A 20,188-nucleotide genomic window follows, 5' to 3' on the forward strand; every position below is an offset into this window, starting at 1 on the left:
CCTCAAGTGACACTCAGATCTCTCAGAGGGAGCTCTCAGTCACTCCCAAAGCATGGCCGGAGAAGGAATGAAGGAGAGGTGGAGGCGAGGAGGCAAGGAGTCGAAGAGAGGCAAACAGGAGGGGAGTGGGGAGTGAGGAGGAGGAGGAGGAGGAGGAGGAGGAGAGGCTCTCCCTGAATCCACTGTGGTGCAGGGAACCACAGGCTAAACACTGACAGAATGAAGGAAAGGGGTGGGAAGGGAAGGTGGGGGGGATGGGGGGGGGGGGGGCTGAGGAGGAGGAACAGAGGGTGGAGTGAAGCACTGTAAAAGCTGTATCCCAGTCACATGTATCCCCGTCACATGAGCCCGGGTGGGTGGGTGAGAGGATGGTGAGACATCCTGGAAATATTTACAAACACACAGTGGACACGGCTTCATAATGACTGAAGGAGAGGAAATATCGAAACGCACGAGCAGGGACGAGATTTAGCCTCAGCAGCGTCTCGCTTAATTGAAATGTGATTTATAAAAACAACGCAAGAATAATCCTCTGAATAGATTTCTGGATGTATCCTGGTTGTCTCTCCTTCACTCCCCCCCCCCCCCCCCCCCCCCTCCTACACTCCAACTCCCCACCGCTTCCACTTTCTCCTTTCTGTCTCTTCCAAGAGACGCTCCCCCCCCCGCCCCCCCCCAGCCCCCCTCCCATCACCCCCCTCACCCCCCACCACCACCACCACATCCCCTACAACTCCCTCCACCCCTCCTTCGATCTCCTCCCTGCTCTGCTCTGCTGGAGCTCAAATCACAACCCCAGTCCCTGGCAGATGGAGGATAGGAAGAGAGAAGCTCTTAACTAGCCAGCCTGAGCCTCTGCTCTCTGCACACCAACTGCTGCCTGCCTCCCCTCCCTGCCTCCAGAACAGCTCCAACAGCACACCGCCGCCACGCACACGCACACGCACACACACACACACACACACACACACACACACACCCCACCTCCTCTGGGGACACTGTATCCTCCTGGGGAATGGTGCGTGTATTAGTCCATATCTGGCCACACTAGAAAGGACATGGAAACATAATAGATGGATGTTCTTTATCGCCGTACAACCTATGGGGCAGCTTTTCTGAGGAGACGCGCCAGTTTAGGTGATGCTTGTAAACGTTATGTTTGTCAAACAGACTCTTTCTTTCTACTTCAGCCATTCATTGAAGACAGACAGTCAGAAGTCAACATAGTGTGAAATAAGCTATACCGTAGGTGAGATCGCGTCAAAGCTTAAGAAAGCACTGACACTGGCAAGTGCAGGGAAGACATCACAGATCTGACTGCATCATTGTAAAACCAAGAGGGAAATAAACAGGCCAAAGTACTCCTTGGGCACTTAGGTGCCTTTGACTGCCCCTGACTCTCCTTTTATCTGGGCTCATCTGGCGACCGCGACTCGGCCTGGCATGAGCCTGACCACCAGTTGCGGTCTGAGGGAGAAACTGCTCCTCTGTGCTATTTGCAGCCCTGTCTGTCCAAAGGAATCTGGTGCGCTGACTGTCACTCAGCAGCCATGTGTGTGTGTGTTTTTTTTTTTTTTTGTATCACTAATTCTACCACAGGGATGCGGTTGTCCATATGACCACTGTGGAGGCTGCTGCCCCGAGGCAAGCTGACATTGTCTGTGTAGAACGACCAGACGTTGATGTAGGGGCTGCTCAAATGCTGCTTGAATATCAAGACACAAACGCACGGAGCCGAGCGTGCACGCACTCACACAAACGAGCGAAGCAGTGCCCGGCCAATTGTTGAGACTGATGTTCCTTTCAGCCATCATACGGCTGACACTCAAGTTTTTGTTTTTTTTTCCCCCGCCAACCCTGTGTCAGTTCCTGGCTGGTCTGGCCAACAGTGATGGAGACACTGTAACTGACTGTGGTTGGGGCCATTGGCCGCAGGGCTGCTGTGCCTGTTTGAGAAGGAAAGGAGGAGGAGGAGGAGGAGGAGGAGGAGGGGGTGGGCTGCTTGGCCTGTCAACTGGTTGTGACTAGAGCCTGTCTGGTCACAGATCCAAACTGGACAGCTCTCTCTTTCTCTGCGGCTACTGCCACCGTCCTGTGGAAAGGCACACGATATAGAAGCTGCCACTCTGCTCCAGCGCAGCATATGCTCCAGCTGAGGGTCAGAGATGTTCAGTCCAAAACGCCTGAAATAAACACCTCACGTGTCGAGCTGGCTGGTGCAACTGGGGAGCTCATTTGCACTGAGGGAGTGTCTGTGTAGGCTGTGTGTGGATTTATTTGCTTATACTGAGAAATAAAACTTTTAAAAATGTATACAAATTTCAGCATTCCACCGGCATTGCATAATACAGCTGAAATCAACAAATAAAGTCATTCATGAATAAGGCAGGTATTGGACCTCTGTGAGTGAACAATATTTGTGCTAAAGAGGATGTATTAAGTACATCTACTTAATTAAAGGCTTCAGTTATAAATAATTAATTTAAGGGGGAGGAAATAGTTGAAAGCTCTCAAATTGTCAAAATGTGTGGCATACTCAGTAAATGAATGTACAATTCAAGAATTACACCCTAAAACAAGATGATCACTTGCTGTTAGAATGAAGTAAATGTATCCAGATATCTGTAGAAGGGATTGCTTTGCTGTTTGTGTCTCAGTCACCAACTGCTAAGTTAGAACATGATGAGGGGAAAAAAAAACAAAAAAACATTTCAAACTGTGCCATCACCGGAATGGGAAGACGTGGAGGGATGAGGCAGACATGAAAGTTGGCCTATTTCATGGTCAGGCTGCGGGACCGCCAAGGCCCTGAATGGCAATGCATCTACTTTAATGTGACAGACAAGTCCCTAGGCAAAACCCGCAGAGCCGCGGCAGGCAAGCGGGCCCAGGTACTTGATGAGTGTGACACCTTCACCGTCCCGCTGTAGAAATGTTGCTGCCGCACGCTCCGCTGCCTCGGTTTAGAATAACACCAAATAAATTCGCCTCTCATCCCGCCTGACGACGCGTCCCCAGAACCTGTCCTCCCCAGCACTGTTGGGATCATGAATCTCCTTGTAGCCGCTCACAGGGCTTTGCTCCGATCACTAAGCACTTGCCTTTGGGACCCACCTGCCGATGAAAATTGTGGCCGCGCCAGTAGGCGGCTGCGACAGAATTCCGCGGCAGACACATCCTCTCATCACGACGCCGTTTGCCCAATCAGGCGGAGACAGGCGAGTGTGTGTGGCAGGTTCAGAGCGAGCGCCTGAAGGCATCGCGCTGCCTACCCACATGCACTCACAAATCAAGTGGCACATCTTTCCCCAACATCTCCTGCACGCACAGGTAGTGCTTGCATGAGCGCTTGACCTTACCTAGTGCTATTACTGTGGGCTACAAAGTGCGCTGTTAAGTGCAACCTTTATTCTATATTGGCCTATTAGGAGCCACAGGGTGTTGTGATGGAGTAAGCCTGCTCATGCTTGTGTGCGTATGAGCATGCTGGTGAACATGAGCTGATCTGTTGCAGTCCTGGGATAAGAGGGCCCAGGAGTTCATTAGGCTGCTGCTCAGGAGAGCAGCCGCAGGGAGCTCTGCTGTAGCCAAGTGTTGCCAGGAGGCTGAGTTGCAAGTCCGGTGGGGAGGGCTGCTGTTGATGTCCATGGCATGTTTGCTAACAGCCTGATTCCATCAAGTGGTGTAAAAGCAGAGCAGCCAAGTGTGAGGGCTGACCCTTGGCCCCTTCCTATTTTTAACAACACAGTACTTCAGTCAAAGGTAAACAGTTCAGTCAAGCACTTGTGGAGTGTAAATGATGCTAATATTCATGCAGTCGTACATTTGGGAGAAAAAAAATAAAATAACAAGAGATGCAAAGCAAGCGAGCACAAGATGCCATCTGACTATCTACAGATACTTTCGCTTATATGCCCTTTATCTTGAGGGCGAAGATCTAAAATGTTCTTTCAGTTTTCATCTCCATACTCCCACAACCCTTGTAAATGCATCAGAGGATCGGAATACTACAAAATATTAAATACTCTTGAAGAGAAATGAAAAACGACGCTTCAGGCGCTTCTTTGGACATTTGAGAAAAATATATGAAAAATATAACAAAACAAAAATGTGATAAAAGACTATTTTACATGAGGGTCTAGTGAACAAATCCTCTCTCCTCCTTCCCTGGTTTGCAAGAATGAAAATAATCCTAAGAATAGTTGTGATTCATATGAGGTAGGTATTGCACAGACACTACCCATATTTCATCATTTATTACATGACTCTCAAGTAGTCCAAATAACGACAGGCAGGAGACAAGCAACGTGTGGTGGGTTCCATCACGAACAGTCATCTAACGTTTTACCTTCACCTTGACTCTGTTGGCTCTATACGTAAAATAGGGAATTAAAGAGTTTCTTCATGGCAGGGTCCTTTACGTTGACTTGGCCATACGGACACTAGAGGAGAAAATGAAAAACATAAGAGGCGCTCACTGACTGCATGTGGAGAAGATCTTTAGTCTCACAGAGAACGAGATAAGAACACGTAGAAATAACAGAACGTAACAGAGGAACAAAATGGAAAAAAACAAAAGTACAGAGCAGAGTCAAATTAGGACTGAACCAGACAGAGGACAAGAGGACGGAACAGGGGAGGACAGAGCGGGACGGGACAAGGCAAGATGGAGGCATGAGCCAAGGCTGCATAGGACAGGATGAGGACTGGACAAACCAGGACAAGACTCACTGGGAGAGGAAGGCCACATTTCCCAAAGCGTCTAGGGGCTGATGTGATCATAAAAGCCATCTATGAGTCCATTTAAAGGTCCAACCAAAAAAAAAAAAAAAAAAAAAATCATATTTTGCATGTTGTGATCTGTCATCATCCTTCTCCTTCTCTCGATAGGCAGCAATATATATAGACTTTATTATAGAACCAATGCAATCATTTATAACCTTGTCAGTGTGCTTTTATTGGGATGAATAGGTTGTCTGATTGTGAAAAATATAAACAAATATGCTGGATTTTTTTTTTAATCTTTAATAAAACACTGACTGCCACCATCTGATCAAAATGCACCTTTTATTGCCTGTTTCGTAATTTGTTTATTTTGGGAAACATCTGGACCAACATAGCTAACATACACGATCACGTTTTCTTCCCCTCCAAAATATGTAATTTTTGCCCTAATTAAATTAATTTGATCTTTTTTTTTTTTTTTTAACACCATGGCCATTTGATGTTAAGACACTTTTAACAGCCGTGCACTTAAACTTGTTCTCATGTGATGTTTTGAGCATATAAAAATAAGAACATTTCTCTAAACCCTCTTTAGAAAACGTAGTTTACATCTCAGGTTAATTATCATTGGGAACAGAAAAGATCACAACCATATGGAGACCAACAGGACAAAACAGCTGAGGCAAGATCAAGAGACAAGCAGAAAAACACAGAGCAAAGTGGAGGAAGACAACCTGGTAAAACAGAAAACAAAAGGCTCACATGTCTGCACGCGCTCCCACAGCACTTCCCTCTCTTTAAGTGGGCATACTCTGTGAACACCTTATACCCGGTGGAAGGGTCCATATACATCTGCTTCTCTGCCTGAACATAACGGAGACATTATTATTTAATTATGATGACATACAAAACGTATGCTGCTGTGTCACCCCCGCATACATAACCATATACAGGATATATATATTCACCCAAAGGCAGATGAAAGCATAATACTGAGTGTGAACACGTACACAGAGACAGATTGCTTTGGGTCAAGGAGAAGATGGAGTGGATGACCTCTCTGCATAGAAACAGGTGTAAGACAATCTAATACTTATGATGTCGCTAATTAATTAGTGCTGTCCTTTTGTGTGCGATTCAGTAGGTGAGAAGAATCTGCATTGATGAATCAACTGGTAGCCCTGCCATAACTTTGTGTTTATTTACTTCATATTTCTAGGATGTTTAAAAAACAACAACAACAACAACAAAACACATTTCAGACAATCGTTGTTATATTTGGAACAATCATTCGTCTCGAGTCGCCACACAACCACCTTCTGACAACACTGAACTCCTCTGCCATCCCTTAGGAAGTTAGAAAATGTCATCTCTCAGTCTGTTTCAAACTGAGCGCCCACTAGTTGGTGAGCTTTGACAGGCCACAAAGGGAAAGGGCCCTAGGCCTTTTGGTGACACGGCCTGTCATTTCACATGCCATTGCAAGGCCACATAGTGAAGCTGGCATAGCTGGGCCCCCTCGGTATTGTGCTTTTCCCACCCAGGCCCTACCACTCTCCTCAGGTCGCGGCCAACTTGCCTCAACTTCATCCACACTCAGAAGCACAATATTTACAACAGATAAGCCTAAAGGCATGCAGATGACACCTATTCACCGCTGCCATCAGCACGGCGCTCACTGCTTCTGCTTGATGGAAGAGCAAGTAAGATTTGATGAATGTGATGGATCTGGCGGAAACAATTATCATCACTGCTTTATGACATGAACTGTGTATTTTGAACTGGGTGGGCATTGTCAAACATAAATATATAACAAAAGTGTTTAAAATGGAAATTATTCTACAATATCAAATAAATTAAAATGTTGGATAAGGACTTACATTGATCACCCATAACATTAAATCACTGACAAGGTAAAGTATCAGGTATCATACAGCACAGCATTAAATCCTCCCTCAATGAGGATTATAATGTTCAGGGGTTATTCAATCTAGGTCAGGGATGTCTTGATTCATTTTAATGGTAATTTTGGATACTGTGATTTGTGGGGCTGTTTAACTGCACTAAGTTATACTGAGAGGTAAAAATATAAAGACTGAGTCAGAAATCAATCATTTTATTCTCTTTTGGTGATTAAAATTACAGTAAAATGAAATTTTGCTGTGTGCAGATGGGGGGGGCATCAAAACTGGCATATACCATGGCAGGTACGGTAGCAGCGGTAATAATTTACTGGATGTTGCTATTGGTCCAGTGTTATTCAAATCAATTTGGGCTATGGCGGATTCAAATTTTGGATTTCTTTTATTTACCGTCTTTAAAAACAAAACAAAATGCCACTTGTGACACATCATAGGTCATCTTATCTGATACAATTATCAAGTTTTGTATAAATATCCTACAAAAAAGCATTACAGGAAATGTTGGTCAACATTGTTGAGAAAAAATTGACAATCAGTACTAGCTCCAAAACTCACAACCCATCTACATTTTGAATTTGTTTTGACAAAGCGATTCAGCTCGTGTAGTTTAAAGACCTGTTTTATATTTTTCATTGTAGTGCTTCTGTAATTTCATTCACTTATGACAGACTGGCTCTATTATTTTATTCATATTGCTGAACTGTACTTGCTGTAATCTAAATTGTTTGAAACTAAGTATATTTATACAAGTGCTGTATAAAATACAGGTCATATACAACGTTTAAATCACACTCACTGTAACTTTAGTCAGTACATTTCAGAGAAAAGTGCACTTTTGACTCAAAAAAAGCCTGCAGTTATCTGACATTTTTTCAGATTTTACACGTAAAAGATATGGTCATGTAATATTTGATCAATCGCAAGCAAACTAGGTAATATCACCCTAACTTTACAAAATAAACATCACATTCAAGTGATGCTCAGGTGTTAATCAACCCAGTATAGTAACACAACACCGAAAGGAGCCATTCTTTATTAATATTGGTTGATCATTTCATTTAAGACATCGTTTCGAACTTGAGGAGTACTTTTTTTTTTTTTTTTGATGTGGCATTGCTACTTTAAATGAAGACCACGGGATGTTTTCCACCAGTGCTGCTAAGAAATTCAGTGCAAAATTACAACCAAGAAAAACCATGTGTGTGAATCCGGCTCTAATTAATCATGCCCAGTCCAAACAATCTGATTGTACAACACGACATGATTGGATTTGAAGTCTTTGAAGTGATGCATCTTACCTCACATGCCTCTCTATGGATTCTATGGATGGCCGCGTCTTCCTCCGTGAACTTTGCAGCGGCAGCAGCGTGGTCGTCCTCGCCCCCCGTGCTGCCTGTCACCGCGTCACTGAAGCCGGCTGCACCTCCGCCGTCATTGATCTCCAACACGCTGCTGCCTGTCGGCCGTTTCGAGCTTTCTTCCGAGAGCTTCGGTATTGACATCGTTAGAAGTCGTTTATTAAACCGGATCAATCGGCTGACAAATGCTTTACTCGGGTGATGTTGGTGAAACATGCTCCTGTTTAAAAAAAAAAAAACAAAAAAAAAAAAAAAACAGCGGGATTTTGAAAGAGGGAGAAACCTTAACAAAACTTTGACATCGCTTCTCTTCTCCCCTGTTGCACTTGTGTAAAAACTTAAGATGGGAAAGAAAAAAAAAAAAAAAAAAAAAAAGGAGCACCACTAACTAAACACGGTGTCTGTGTTATTTACACTAATCAAATATTGTCTATGCAGCATGTTTTTTTTTTTTTCCTTCCACTTTTGCCTGCGCACAGAAACGTGTTCCACTTCCTCATCCTCGTCAGACTGTTGACATGTGACCATGTCGTAACTGTGATCCTCCGCTTCACACAGCGCCTCTGCTGTCTCAGAGCTGCTATGAGGACTCCCTGGGAGGAGGGTTAGTGCGTATGGCGGAAGGATACATAGCAAAAAGCACAAAAAAGACAAGAAAATGCAGGCGCAATATTATCATTTACCAATTATCACTGTATTACTATTGACTTTAGTGTTGCTTAGCTGTATATAGCCTATGTGCTTTAGCTGTATTTATGTTTTGGCTGTATGTATGTCTATTTATGTCTGTATCCAAAAACATGCACCTCAGGTCAGGTTACCTGGCGCCGCGCTAGTGGCAGCCTGCTGCAGCAGCTCCCCTCTGAGAGCCCCCCTGCTGTAGTGAAGAAATTTCCCCTCCGGGATTAATAAAGTGTATAAAAAAAAATAAAAATCCGTGGATGTACACTGAGAGCGGAGTCAAATTCCTTGTATGTGTAAACATACCTGGCCAAGAAAGCTGATTCTGACTTTTGAATTTTGATTATAACATATTATTGTGTCCATGAAGGGATGACATGATATGTGATATGATCAACACAACATCAACTCCTTTGACAAAAATCTAAGCTTTCAGAGAGCCATCCCTCCAGGCATCATTTTTTTTTTCCTTCAAAGAAAAGTTACATAAGCACAATATGTGATAATATTTAAAGTGGCATCCATGCAACTAGTGCTGGTTTTATTACTCCACATTTGGCATATCTGATATCTACAGTGAAGAAAAACTTGTGTGAGTTGCTCAGAGCATCAAGACAATACATTTAAAAAAGACTGACCATGATCTTTGGGGGGAAAACACAGTGCCCCCATACTTTCCAGATTAAACTATGATCGGTTTTCATTGGTACTATACTCTCTCAAAGACACAGTTCTCATTAAAACTGCTGACAGACTTTTCAGTGGACTTTTAACAGGATGTTTTGAACATTTTGTCAATACCATTCTGTAAATATATAAAGCAGGCAGGTAAACCTCCACTCCAAAGAAAGCCATCTTTCTTTTCTGTCCTCGACCGCAGTGGAGCGCAAACAAAGACGGCCTCCCATGGTATTAAAGTAACATGGTGACTTGGACTGAGCACTGCAAGGTTGATGAGTGGACATTAATGAGTCCTTTCAAGGTTATCCACCGCTGTAAGCCACTACTGATGATGTGTCTACTTCAGAATTATGGGTAATGAAACCTGACAAGTGTCTTTTGACTGACATTGTGAGGTCAATTTACCCTCAGACAAATTACACATCACTGGTAAAAAAAATATATATATATATTTGCATGCACATTAGCATGGAAGACATAAAAAAAACCAAAAAAAATCAGTAGATGTACTGTATATATTTTCAAAGCCCATGTTATTTTTCATTAAAAGTATATTTATGTATAACCTTTCAGTTTTGCAGCCCATCTCATACTGCAAAAGACAACCTGATAAATATCAGATAAAACAGATGTTTTATAAATTTATATTGCAATAGACTCCAGAATCAATGAAAGAGTTTGTGTTAACTCTGCCGCAGGCTGCATTTACTCTCAGCTGCATTTTCCCAACGTGAACCCCTCGTTGTGTATTTTATTTAAGTGATATTTCAGTTCAGTACGATGCATCATGTGCACCTGAGGTTGGTGAAATGTTCGCAGCCATTCTTTAATATATTTTCAGGGTGTCTGAAGGACAATGGTATGCTGCATTGTTGTTGTTTTTTATGCTAAGTTCTCTTAAATAAATATAATCTGGGCCTGTTTACAGTTCCTAAAAACGTGAAACCGCACTGGTTCTCAGTATCCACAATTTATCAGAGCTTTATGTACGTGTCTCTTTCTGTGTGTATGCATGCGTGTGTGTGGGTGGGTGTCATATTGTCCCCCCCCCCCCCCCACCCTGTCCCCCTCTATGTTAAAGCAACAGCCCTGCCATTATCATTTCATACGGATGCCTGAAACAGCATACCCCAGTCTGCTGCCACTTAATTACCTTCCAGTCAGCCTGAAGAAATCTGGCTCTGATCCAGACAGACTCTCTGGAGAGGAGAGAGAAGTACATTTAAGCCATTATTTTCAATTTACCAAGGGACAAATATTGCTTAAACATGAGATTCAATGCAAACATTAAAAGAAAAGTCCACCCTAAAACAGAATTGTGCCATATATCAGCGATTATGTCCAGAAAAGTCAACCTTTAATAACAAACAGATCTCTCCTTAATGATGGAAAATGGAGCATCAACCTATTAATTTACTGTGTCATCAGGTGTCTGTTTGGTCCACTGATAAATCAAAGACAGACTCTAGGGGATCATAGAACTTTTGTTTGAGATATTACACCCTAATTAGTTTGAATTTGCAAGAGGTTTACAGCAGTAAGCCAGAACGTGTGTCCATAAAACAATGAACTGTCCCATTAAAATGAAAATACAGCAGTTTAATACAATTTATTTTCCTTTGCAGAGGACAACGACTCAGCTGATTCATGATTAATATGTATAATGCAGAGTGGAGCAGATTTTAATAGTCATATACAGTATGGTGACTGCACGATTTGTGTGTATGCCACAGACAGAGTTTGGTAATTCAAAAGATTATGTATTTGAATTATGCACTGCAATTTCATCATTTCTTTCATGCATGGACTGCTGTTGTCCAACGTGGTTACTCTAAGTAGACTATACTCACGACACAAAGTAATTAGGGGGAAGTCAAATAATCAAGCCAGCTTTCACCACATTGTTAATGTTCACCACAGTTGGATCTGCTGGCCACTGAGCATCTCTTCTGTTGAGGGTAAAAGGTGTTGCTAAGGAGCACTCAGTGATAACAAGGAGAGGGAAACACATTCTTACTACTCAGATCAAGCTGACATCCAACATTTAACCATCCATTATCTATACCCGCTTTATCCTGGGCAGGGTCATGGGGGGTGGGGGTGGGCTGGAGCCTATCCCAGCTAACATTGGGTGAAGGCAGAGTTACACCCTGGACAGACCATCACAGGGCCACATTGAGACAGACGGAAACTAAGACCGTTCACGCTCTCATTCACACCTAAGGGCAATTTGTAGAACCACCAATTAACCTGAGACGCATGTCTTTGGATGTTGGGAGGAAGCCGGAGTGCCCGGAGAGAACCCACGCAGGCACAGGGAGGACATGCAAACTCCGCACAGAAAGGCCCAGGCCCAGATTCGAACCCAGAACCTTTTTACTGTGAGGCGACAATGCTATCCACTGCACCGCCTAACATTTAACCAACACTTTACCGTTAAAAAAGACAAGGTTTACCACTCCAAGCGCGGCACCTTGCTCAAGTACAACTTTAGGCTATGTAAGAAATGTGAGCGCATTTCCATCGATATTATAACATATATTTCAATATTCCCCCCCCCCCCCCCCCCCAAAAAAAAAACCCCTTTTTCCAGAATCTATATGGCGTTGTATGTGCTTAATTAACCTGTTGTCACCATACATTTTCTGGAAGACTTCATTTGACCCCAAACCCACCTGCTGCCCTCTGTGCATAGTGCCCTGTCTCTGCTGAGAGCACACAGAAAACTACACAAGGCAGCTTCATATACTGTCAGAACTAGAGGACCCCATTGCTGGTTTTCCATTTGTCACTCTCTGGTAATTTGATTGAATTCATCTTTATTTATGACTTAGCTGCCAATATTACACTGCACAATGTGCAACATTACAATAATATAAGTCTTAAAATTCGGAGAAAAAAATACAAGTCTGGGCTGCAAAATTTGCTAACACAGCAACCACCTCAACTGATAACGGTACAAATTTCCCATTTCTATAAAATTAAATGATAAAAATCGACATTGTGTTGTCTTGTTGACCTTGGAGTTACGAAACCAGGGTGTCTGAATTTTGGTGGAATTTTCTTGCTTTGCAGGTTAATAAATCATCATTCGACTTGATTCCACATTGCCTGATATTCTGTATATTTTTTACATACATACTGCTGTAAAACAAAATACATGTAATTTTTTTCAGTCAACATTTTATATTAATAATGAACCAACTACCGAATGTAGTCATGATGTGAAAAGGTTTTCTTGAATGTAACAAACTCAGAGAATTATCCCCTGAGCTTTTCTGAGTGTTTCAGTATCTTTCAGTTCATTATTTTGGTTTTGGTGATTTGCTAACACCGTTTTGGTTTCTTGCTCTTGTGCCCATATGTAGCAAGCAGCTGTCAAACACACTGTGCAGTCTCTGCACCGCACAGCCAACAGCCAACAGCAGATATTGTTGTGACTCAAAATACTTGCAAAATACTTGCAATTATGTCTAAGCATTTCATGCATGTTATGTGGAATTGTTTACATTTGTTTTTCACTGCAAAATATTGCGGACACCTTGGTCATAATTCTCAAGAGAGAATAAATCTACAAAATAAAGAATAAATAAATGTGAAAATATTTCTAAGAATAGTGAAAATGGCAGCCAATAGATGTATTGCGCGGTGTGGAAAGACTATAATTTTACAGGGTTTGAGATAACCTGCTAGATTTCATGGAAACAGCTATTCCTGATGTTTGGATATATTGAAACTCCAAAACTTTTTTTTTTCTGTTGAAAACTTAAAGAAATCTGAGGCACTCACGAGGGTGATTATTAAAAAGCCTCAGCAATCAGTAATGGCTATTCAATCATAGTAAAAACTCATGCCAACCCGTTTCAGCCTCTAAAAGCTTCCATCAGGGCAGGTACAAATAAGCTGCCGTTGTGCTGTTCCTTATGTGTTGGTCAGTGTTTACATGACCCGTGTGGACCAATGAACTGTCACCCAGTACATGGGAACAGGACACATGACAGGAAACATAATAACATACTTTTTTTTTTTTCCCTGCATATCAAAAGCACAGTGTTTTTGATATACATTCCCAATTCCCAAAAAGTTAGAACGCTGTGTAAAATGTGAATAAAAACACAATGCAATGACTTGCAAATCACGTAAACCAACATTTTATTGCAGATAGACTAAAGACAACATATCAAATGTTGAAGCTGACAAATTTTATTGTTTTATTTAAAATATCTGCTTATTTTGAATTGGATGCCAGCAACACGTCTCAAAAAAAGTTGGGACGGGGGCATGTTTACCACTGTTTTGCATCACTTCTTTTAACAACACTGTAAATGTTTGGGAACTGAGAAGACCAGTTTCTTGAGTTTTGGAAGTGAAAAGTTGTCCTATTATTGCCTAAAATACATTTTTCACTTCAGGGTATTCTTTGTAATATTTTTCATTTTTTTATAATGCGCCAAACATTTCAAATCGGAGACAGGTCTGGACGGCAGGCGGGCCAGTTTAGCTTTTACCAGTGAGCCATGCTCTTGAAATGCATACAGAATGTGTTTTGACGTGGTTTTGCATAAATAAACAAGACATTCCCTGAAAGAAACGTTGTCTGGGTGGCAGCATATGCTGCTCCAAAACCCGAATATATCGTTCAGCATTCATGGTTCCTCCCCTGACGTGCGAGCTACCCATGACATGTGCACTAATGCATCCCTGTACAGTCACGGATGCTGGCCTTAAATCTGTGTGCTGATAACGAGCTGGATCGTCCCTCTCCTCTTTAGCCCGGAGGACGCAGCGTCCACGATTTCCAAAAAGAATCTCAAATTTTGATTGAAAAACAAAAAGGAGAAAAATTTGACTTGAGAACCACACATTTCCTTCAGGAGCTGGTGGAGGCCAACAGAGCGACAGAATGGGTGGATATTTAACTTGTCATGGCTAGAACACTAAATCTGCTTCCTGTCTGATGTGTAAAGGAGCAACTGTTTGCCATCATAAGGGGTGGTAATGTGCTGGGCAATGACGTGTTTACAGGCTTTTCTAAACATTTTAGCACTAGTTCTGACTATTTCTCTTTTTTGAAAGCCCTCGCAGATCCCTGATCGTCCTTACGAGACAGTACTCGGGGATTCACTGCTGAAGGCTGCTGCCGACACAATTATTGAAATAATAAAGCCTCGTGGGAAAAGGCGTTATTTATCAGAAGCAATGAATCAAATGGCTCAGGTCTGCTGCTGTGCGCGTCATGCCGGTTACTCATCTTCAGCGGAAGGACGACGCTCGCAGGCAGAGGCAGCAGCAAGGTGCTCGTCGGACGCGCTGACGTCACCAAATCTTTGACAGCGCACTTCCTGGAGTGGTGTTTGTTGTGGGAAATAGCCACGGTGCCGCTGAGCTGAACTGGGGATTTAGGCCACACGAACGGCAGGAGAGACGGCGGCACGAACGACGACACCGTCCCACCCCCAGTCATGCGGTCGCAGCGGCTTCCGAGCGCCATCAGATAAGACAGAAAGACGTGACACGGCTGAGACTGAGGAAGGACGAAGTGGAGGTATTCCCGGACAGCGGAGCCGAGCGGAGCGGAGCAGAGCCGAGCCGAGCCGAGCCGCCGACAGCACGGAGCTGTCGCGATGTTGTAGCTAAACCATGGACAGCAGAATAAAGTAAGACCTCTTTTTGAGTTTTGCGCTCCCCTCTCCTTCACGCACGAGTGTCGGCTGCCTGAGGGCGAACAACGCGGCTCCGGTCCACGTCCGCTCGGAGCCGCGAAGGAACGTTCGAGCGTAATTGGAGCCAGCAGTGGGTTTAAACAGCCGGGCCAGCTGGCACGACAGCATTTGGGTCAGTCTGTTGCCGTGTCTGCTAGCTGGGCACCAAATTAGCAGCTCCGCTAGCCCAGCACACAGCTTTGAAAAATAAATAAATAATAATAATAAAAAAAATAGGTACCATGTGGACGCGACGCCGAGCTACCGGGTTCCCGTGACCCGAGTTTGTCGTTAGGGTTGTCAAGAGATGAGGGAACTTTTCTTGAAGCACCGTCAGCTGTACTGAACCTGCTGACAATCACGCTTGTCTGCCGGTGACCGAGCGCAGGTCCGCCTGATTGATGAGCGTAACGGCGGATCTGTTGCTCTGAACGCACACTTGTTGCCCGCGATTGTCAATTTTGTGTCGCAACACCTGAAGCCAATTGTCCTGATTAAACGTTGTTTTTTTTGTTTGTTTTTTTGTTTAATTCTTTTTACAGGGAGAATCCAGAAAGAACATTTGATCTGGTTTTACAGGTGGCATGCCACGCATCTGAAAATGAGGGTAGGTGATGCTATATTTCCATTCATAAAGTGCTGTCCGTCTGTCGGCTGTCCTGTGGTGTACTCGGGTATGAAAAAGTTTCCCAGCCTTTAAAAGGCAATGCTTGGTTTTTAGAGCTGGTGATAAAATTAGTATTAAGTGGTTATTCCACCAGCAGAAAATTAATTGGCAATATCCAAGATAATTATAAAAGCTCTTTTTTTTTTTTTTTAAATAAAAGAAGAGGATGCCCCAAAATCAACTGGTTCTGGTTTTAATTACAGATGGCTTGTCATTATTTCTGCAAAGGGGGATTTGTTTTCCTAATCTGTTCATGTTCCATAAAAATATAGATAAACTACCACAACATAACGTTTATACCCTACTACAACCTGTGTGTGAATACAGCTGCTCCTTGGTCTCCATATATGCGCCATGGAGTTAGTTTGCCCAGTCGTTGTAGCTCTACAGTAAACGACGTCTTTTTATATATTCTTTAATGTTTTGGACTCCTTACATATTTGATCGGTGTTTTTATATTTTGTTGATCAAGGGCATAATCTTAAATTCTACCCCAAAATACGGTATACCCATTTCAAATAGACGATGATGATGTTCAGTACTTCGGTGCTAAAATGACTTCTTGTTTAGCATCAAAGTACTTGTCAGAAATTATTATGTGTACACATTCATGTCAGTCATTTCTCATAGGAACGGGGCAACATTTTTTTGGTTTCTATCATTGTAAAAAGTGGGAATTTTCTGTAAATACAAAATCGTTAACTTACCACCTCGTGCTTTGGGATTTGGATGGGTACTTTTTAAAATTTCGTAATTTTATTACCTGAATAGATTAACAGAAAAACACAAAAACAGCCGTGATTTGTGAGCCCAACATCCACCTTGACGGAGATGTTTGTGTGTGTTTCCCACTTGTATCTCTTTGTCCTCCAAATTACTGTTGTTTTTTTTTCTCAGCTGGTAATTATAGTAATTGTAATCCTGTACAGCCAAGATGCCATGTGAGGTTGGTAGCTGTTGCTGAAGGCACTCGCTCATTATTTGACGTCAGGTAGCAAGCGTCACAGAACTTCACTGCATGACTGAGTCCGGTCTTGCAGAATGAGAGTAATGATTATGGCTGAGGTGTTATTACGCGTGTCATTCAGAGTTTACGCTGTCAAAATTGACAGAGTGCAGCTGTAAAACTGCAATGTCAGAGATGTTGATCTCCGTGCTACACGTTCGCCTTTTGTTTGACAGATCTGCCTGTCCAGAAGTTCACCATTGTAGGCGTTTTTCCTGCAACCGTGACCCCACAAAGATTGTTTTTGAAAGATCATGCGTGGGTCAGCAAGCTGAATGAATTGTTCTGCTGTTTGCAGTGGTCAAACATTCCAGCAGTGGTGGCCAGGACCAGTATGGGAAATGACTGTGGCCAATGAAGAACAACACAATATTCTACCTTTTATGAATATGGGAAATAAAGTAATGCATATTTCACATTAATATCCAGTGTCGCTCATAAGTCAAATATCATGTAAAAACATTATCACTGCATATTACACCAGCTGTCTTATTTTGCCCACTCTGCGTTGACTTTAAAGAGGTGTTTTTGGATGGTTCACTTGTGCAGCTGCTGAGCTGAGCGGAGTCGACTGAAAGTTGTCCTTGGATGTAGTTCTCATATTGGATTTTAAACCAAACTCATAAACCACCGGCCTGCTCTGCAATAACTGACTTCCTCCATGTATGATCCGGGGTCAGACTCATATCCGGACTCCTGCTCCCTGGAGCAAAGCTGCAGAGCAGCGTTTGCACACCTCAGGTCAAATGAAACGCACACATTCTGCTCAGTCATTTGACCAACGAGCGCTCTCTGCTCTGAGTGCTGATTGGATATGAGAACATCCCTATTGACGACGGACAAAGCTCTGTAATATCTGCCAGGACTGGCTTCTGATTGTTTTTTGTTTTTTTTAAAGAAGCGGTTTCAGATAGCCATATGCGGAATGAATCGCTTCTCCCTGAATCTGATCAATTTCTCTTTCTTTGGTTTGGCTTTCGCTGAAGTACGTCTGAAATGAAATGCTTCTCTAATGGTAGAGCCGTGCAGAAGGGACTGTTATCATTTTACTGGGTCTGAATGGATAGATTATGTGTGAAATATTATGAATACATGTGTCAAGTTCTAAAATATGACCTATCCCCTGGATCCGTTTGCATTTGTCTCCATGCTGTAGTATGAGCTTGTATTGTGTTCTGAATGGGTTAATGTTATGAGTCATAACAGACAGGCCTTGGCCACGCTTCGAAACCTCCACAGTCACCCGCCACCAACTGGAGCTACTTTTCCTGCAGCCAAACATTAGGTACTTTGCCAAAAAGTGCCACTTCACATTCACACATTATCTTCCCACTGCCTCACAGAAGCAAGCAAGCAAACAATAGTGCAACCACGATAGACTATAATTAAATTGTCATAGCAACATGATATAGAGCATTTGGAGAAGTGGGGGAAGAAGCTTGCTTTTACTTCTCACATTTAGGGAAAACAAGTTTAATTTTAGATCGATTCTAGCTGCATTCACGTCGATGTGTTGGGCACTACCTCTACCAGCAGTTTTGTTTACCCTCAAATGCTTTTAAGTGACTGAAGAGGTGTCCTGTTTGAGTGAATGGAAAGCCCGGTGTGTGCAGAGTTATGCTGATGCTGCACCACTGTTTTGCCCCTCTCACCACATCCTGGTCCTGCAGGTTTTAAACTAGATCCATGTGCGGCAGCATGAAAGTGTGGCGGGTAGCTCCCTTTGTTAATATCACTCATCATCAAACTGAAGAGTTTAAAGAACCTGTACTGCAGTCGAAAATGGCTTCACCCTTTATACATGGTCAATTTGACTGTCCCTCAACATCCTGTGTTAACTGTGTTTCACACCTCCTATAGTTAGAACTATGCTTTCAGATGACACCCGCATGTTTGCAGCCAGGCCTAGAGTAAATGTGTATTTCACTTGGTTGTTTGATGGTGACCTTTTTAAACGGGTGATCTCCGAATAGATGGCTCACTCATTATTAAGTTAACATTTCAGTTGACAACTTAATATTTCTTCATGTGGCAGACTCTTGTAAGGTGCTGGTTGAAGTCATTATTACTAATGTGAATAATGAATCAATAATTCATTAATTCCAACGGATGAAAACTATATGAACTGACAAAAGAGCGAAACAGGAATCTGGTTCCAGCTCTGATGGCAGTTTCAATAGATCTTTGCTGACTTCCATACAGTCTGAATACCTGCATGTGCAGGAGGGCTGTAACCTCGATGACTTATTAGAGTTTGATTTAAGTAATCACCAACCTGCAGCCTTTACCAAGCCTTCCTTCCTCTGCTATTATTTTATATGGGTATTTGTGGGGTGTGAACTTTATTTTGTATGAATGGATTTATTTAAGTGCATTTTTTAAGATGTGAAGAATTACATTTATTGGTTAAAATATTCTGTAGCACTTTTCTGAACAATGAGCAATTGACAGCAGTTCATTCAAAAATCTAATTTATTAAGTTTGTGCTGAAAATGGCACGCATCATGTCTAACACATTATTTTGTGAGTTATAGATGATTTATCAATTTTCAGTTATCATTTCTTTTTCTGGGCAGTTGAATAAGGAAGCTTACAAATTGCGTCCTTTGGTTTTCTTTAAGTCCAAAGGAAAGACTTTCAGTCCATTTTTGTCTATTAATATTTCACTACCTGGCTGTGGACCAATATATTATCAATTCTGTGCGTATTTCTCTGCTGTGCAGCGCTCACACAGTTCAGATTTAACGAGAAGAACCTGTGATGTTCAGCCAACACATCCATTCAGTCTCTCTGAATGACATGGGCTTTGTTGTTATTGAGACGTGACCTATGCTGTTGATGCATGCCCGAGATTCAAGTCTCACTCACAGGCATCCAGATCAAGTTTATGTGTTGCCGTTGTTAAGGAGAATACTGCTAATTTGCGAGTGTGGAGCAAAAAGCACTTGATTGAGAACAGTCAACTCCGCCAGCGGATTGAGTGCGTTCCTGCTGGACAAGCCCCCAATTATTACTCCCACGGGTAGGTTGGATTTTTCTCGTCTTTTGGCAAAACGTAACATCAGTGGTGCAAGTAGTCCACCGTCCGTAAGATTTGACTTTATTGTGCGTGAGGAATTGTAGGGAAATCCAATATTTAAAGCTGGTTCGAGTCACAGTTTCCTTGTAGTCTCCACGGAAAATTTGTCAGTCATTCTAAAGAGCATGAACATTCCACAACACAAAGCTTGATAAAGGAAGAAAAAAACCACAAGAAAATAAAGCCCGCAGCTACAATGGTGGCAGTGTTCATATCTGGACTTGGCTCCAGACTTCTAACCATGGATGTGTGGATAGATGACAGACACTGGCCCTTTTTCCCCGTGCAGGTCCGTGGAGACCTGGCCTCCCTGTTCAGCCCGAGCTCCGTTCCGCTTAGCTCTGTTGGCTCAGTGCTCTGTGGATGC

The 20,188-nt window shown here is 42.7% G+C and overlaps 2 protein-coding genes across 3 annotated transcripts in view; one reads left to right on the forward strand and one right to left on the reverse strand.

Annotated features, from left to right (window-relative positions):
- Nucleotides 1-4,071: 4,071 nt before the first annotated feature.
- Nucleotides 4,072-15,438, reverse strand: cunh1orf53 (chromosome unknown C1orf53 homolog). The gene is made up of 5 exons (XM_069153283.1): nt 15,311-15,438; nt 10,521-10,566; nt 7,946-8,225; nt 5,488-5,589; nt 4,072-4,442 (listed from the first exon to the last, which is right to left on the reverse strand). The coding sequence occupies exons 3-5, from the start codon at nt 8,219-8,221 to the stop codon at nt 4,371-4,373; spliced, it is 450 nt and encodes a 149-aa protein (XP_069009384.1). The 5' UTR covers nt 8,222-8,225; nt 10,521-10,566; nt 15,311-15,438; the 3' UTR covers nt 4,072-4,370.
- Nucleotides 14,662-20,188, forward strand: part of dennd1b (DENN/MADD domain containing 1B) — a 105,874-nt gene continuing 100,347 nt past the window's right edge. Inside the window, exons 1-2 of one of the 2 annotated variants that reach the window (XM_069153282.1) lie at nt 14,662-15,024; nt 15,612-15,676. In XM_069153282.1, the coding sequence (XP_069009383.1) occupies nt 15,008-15,024; nt 15,612-15,676 (82 nt within the window). In that variant the 5' untranslated portion in view covers nt 14,662-15,007. The remainder of the gene's footprint in view (nt 15,025-15,611; nt 15,677-20,188) is intronic. The other variant, XM_069153281.1, reaches the window with a different exon arrangement.

The sequence above is a fragment of the Embiotoca jacksoni genome, unplaced genomic scaffold (genome assembly GCF_022577435.1).
Source record: "Embiotoca jacksoni isolate LCO1_2020_lvr unplaced genomic scaffold, fEmbJac1.0.p SCAF_19, whole genome shotgun sequence".
Lineage (NCBI taxonomy): Eukaryota > Metazoa > Chordata > Actinopteri > Embiotocidae > Embiotoca > Embiotoca jacksoni.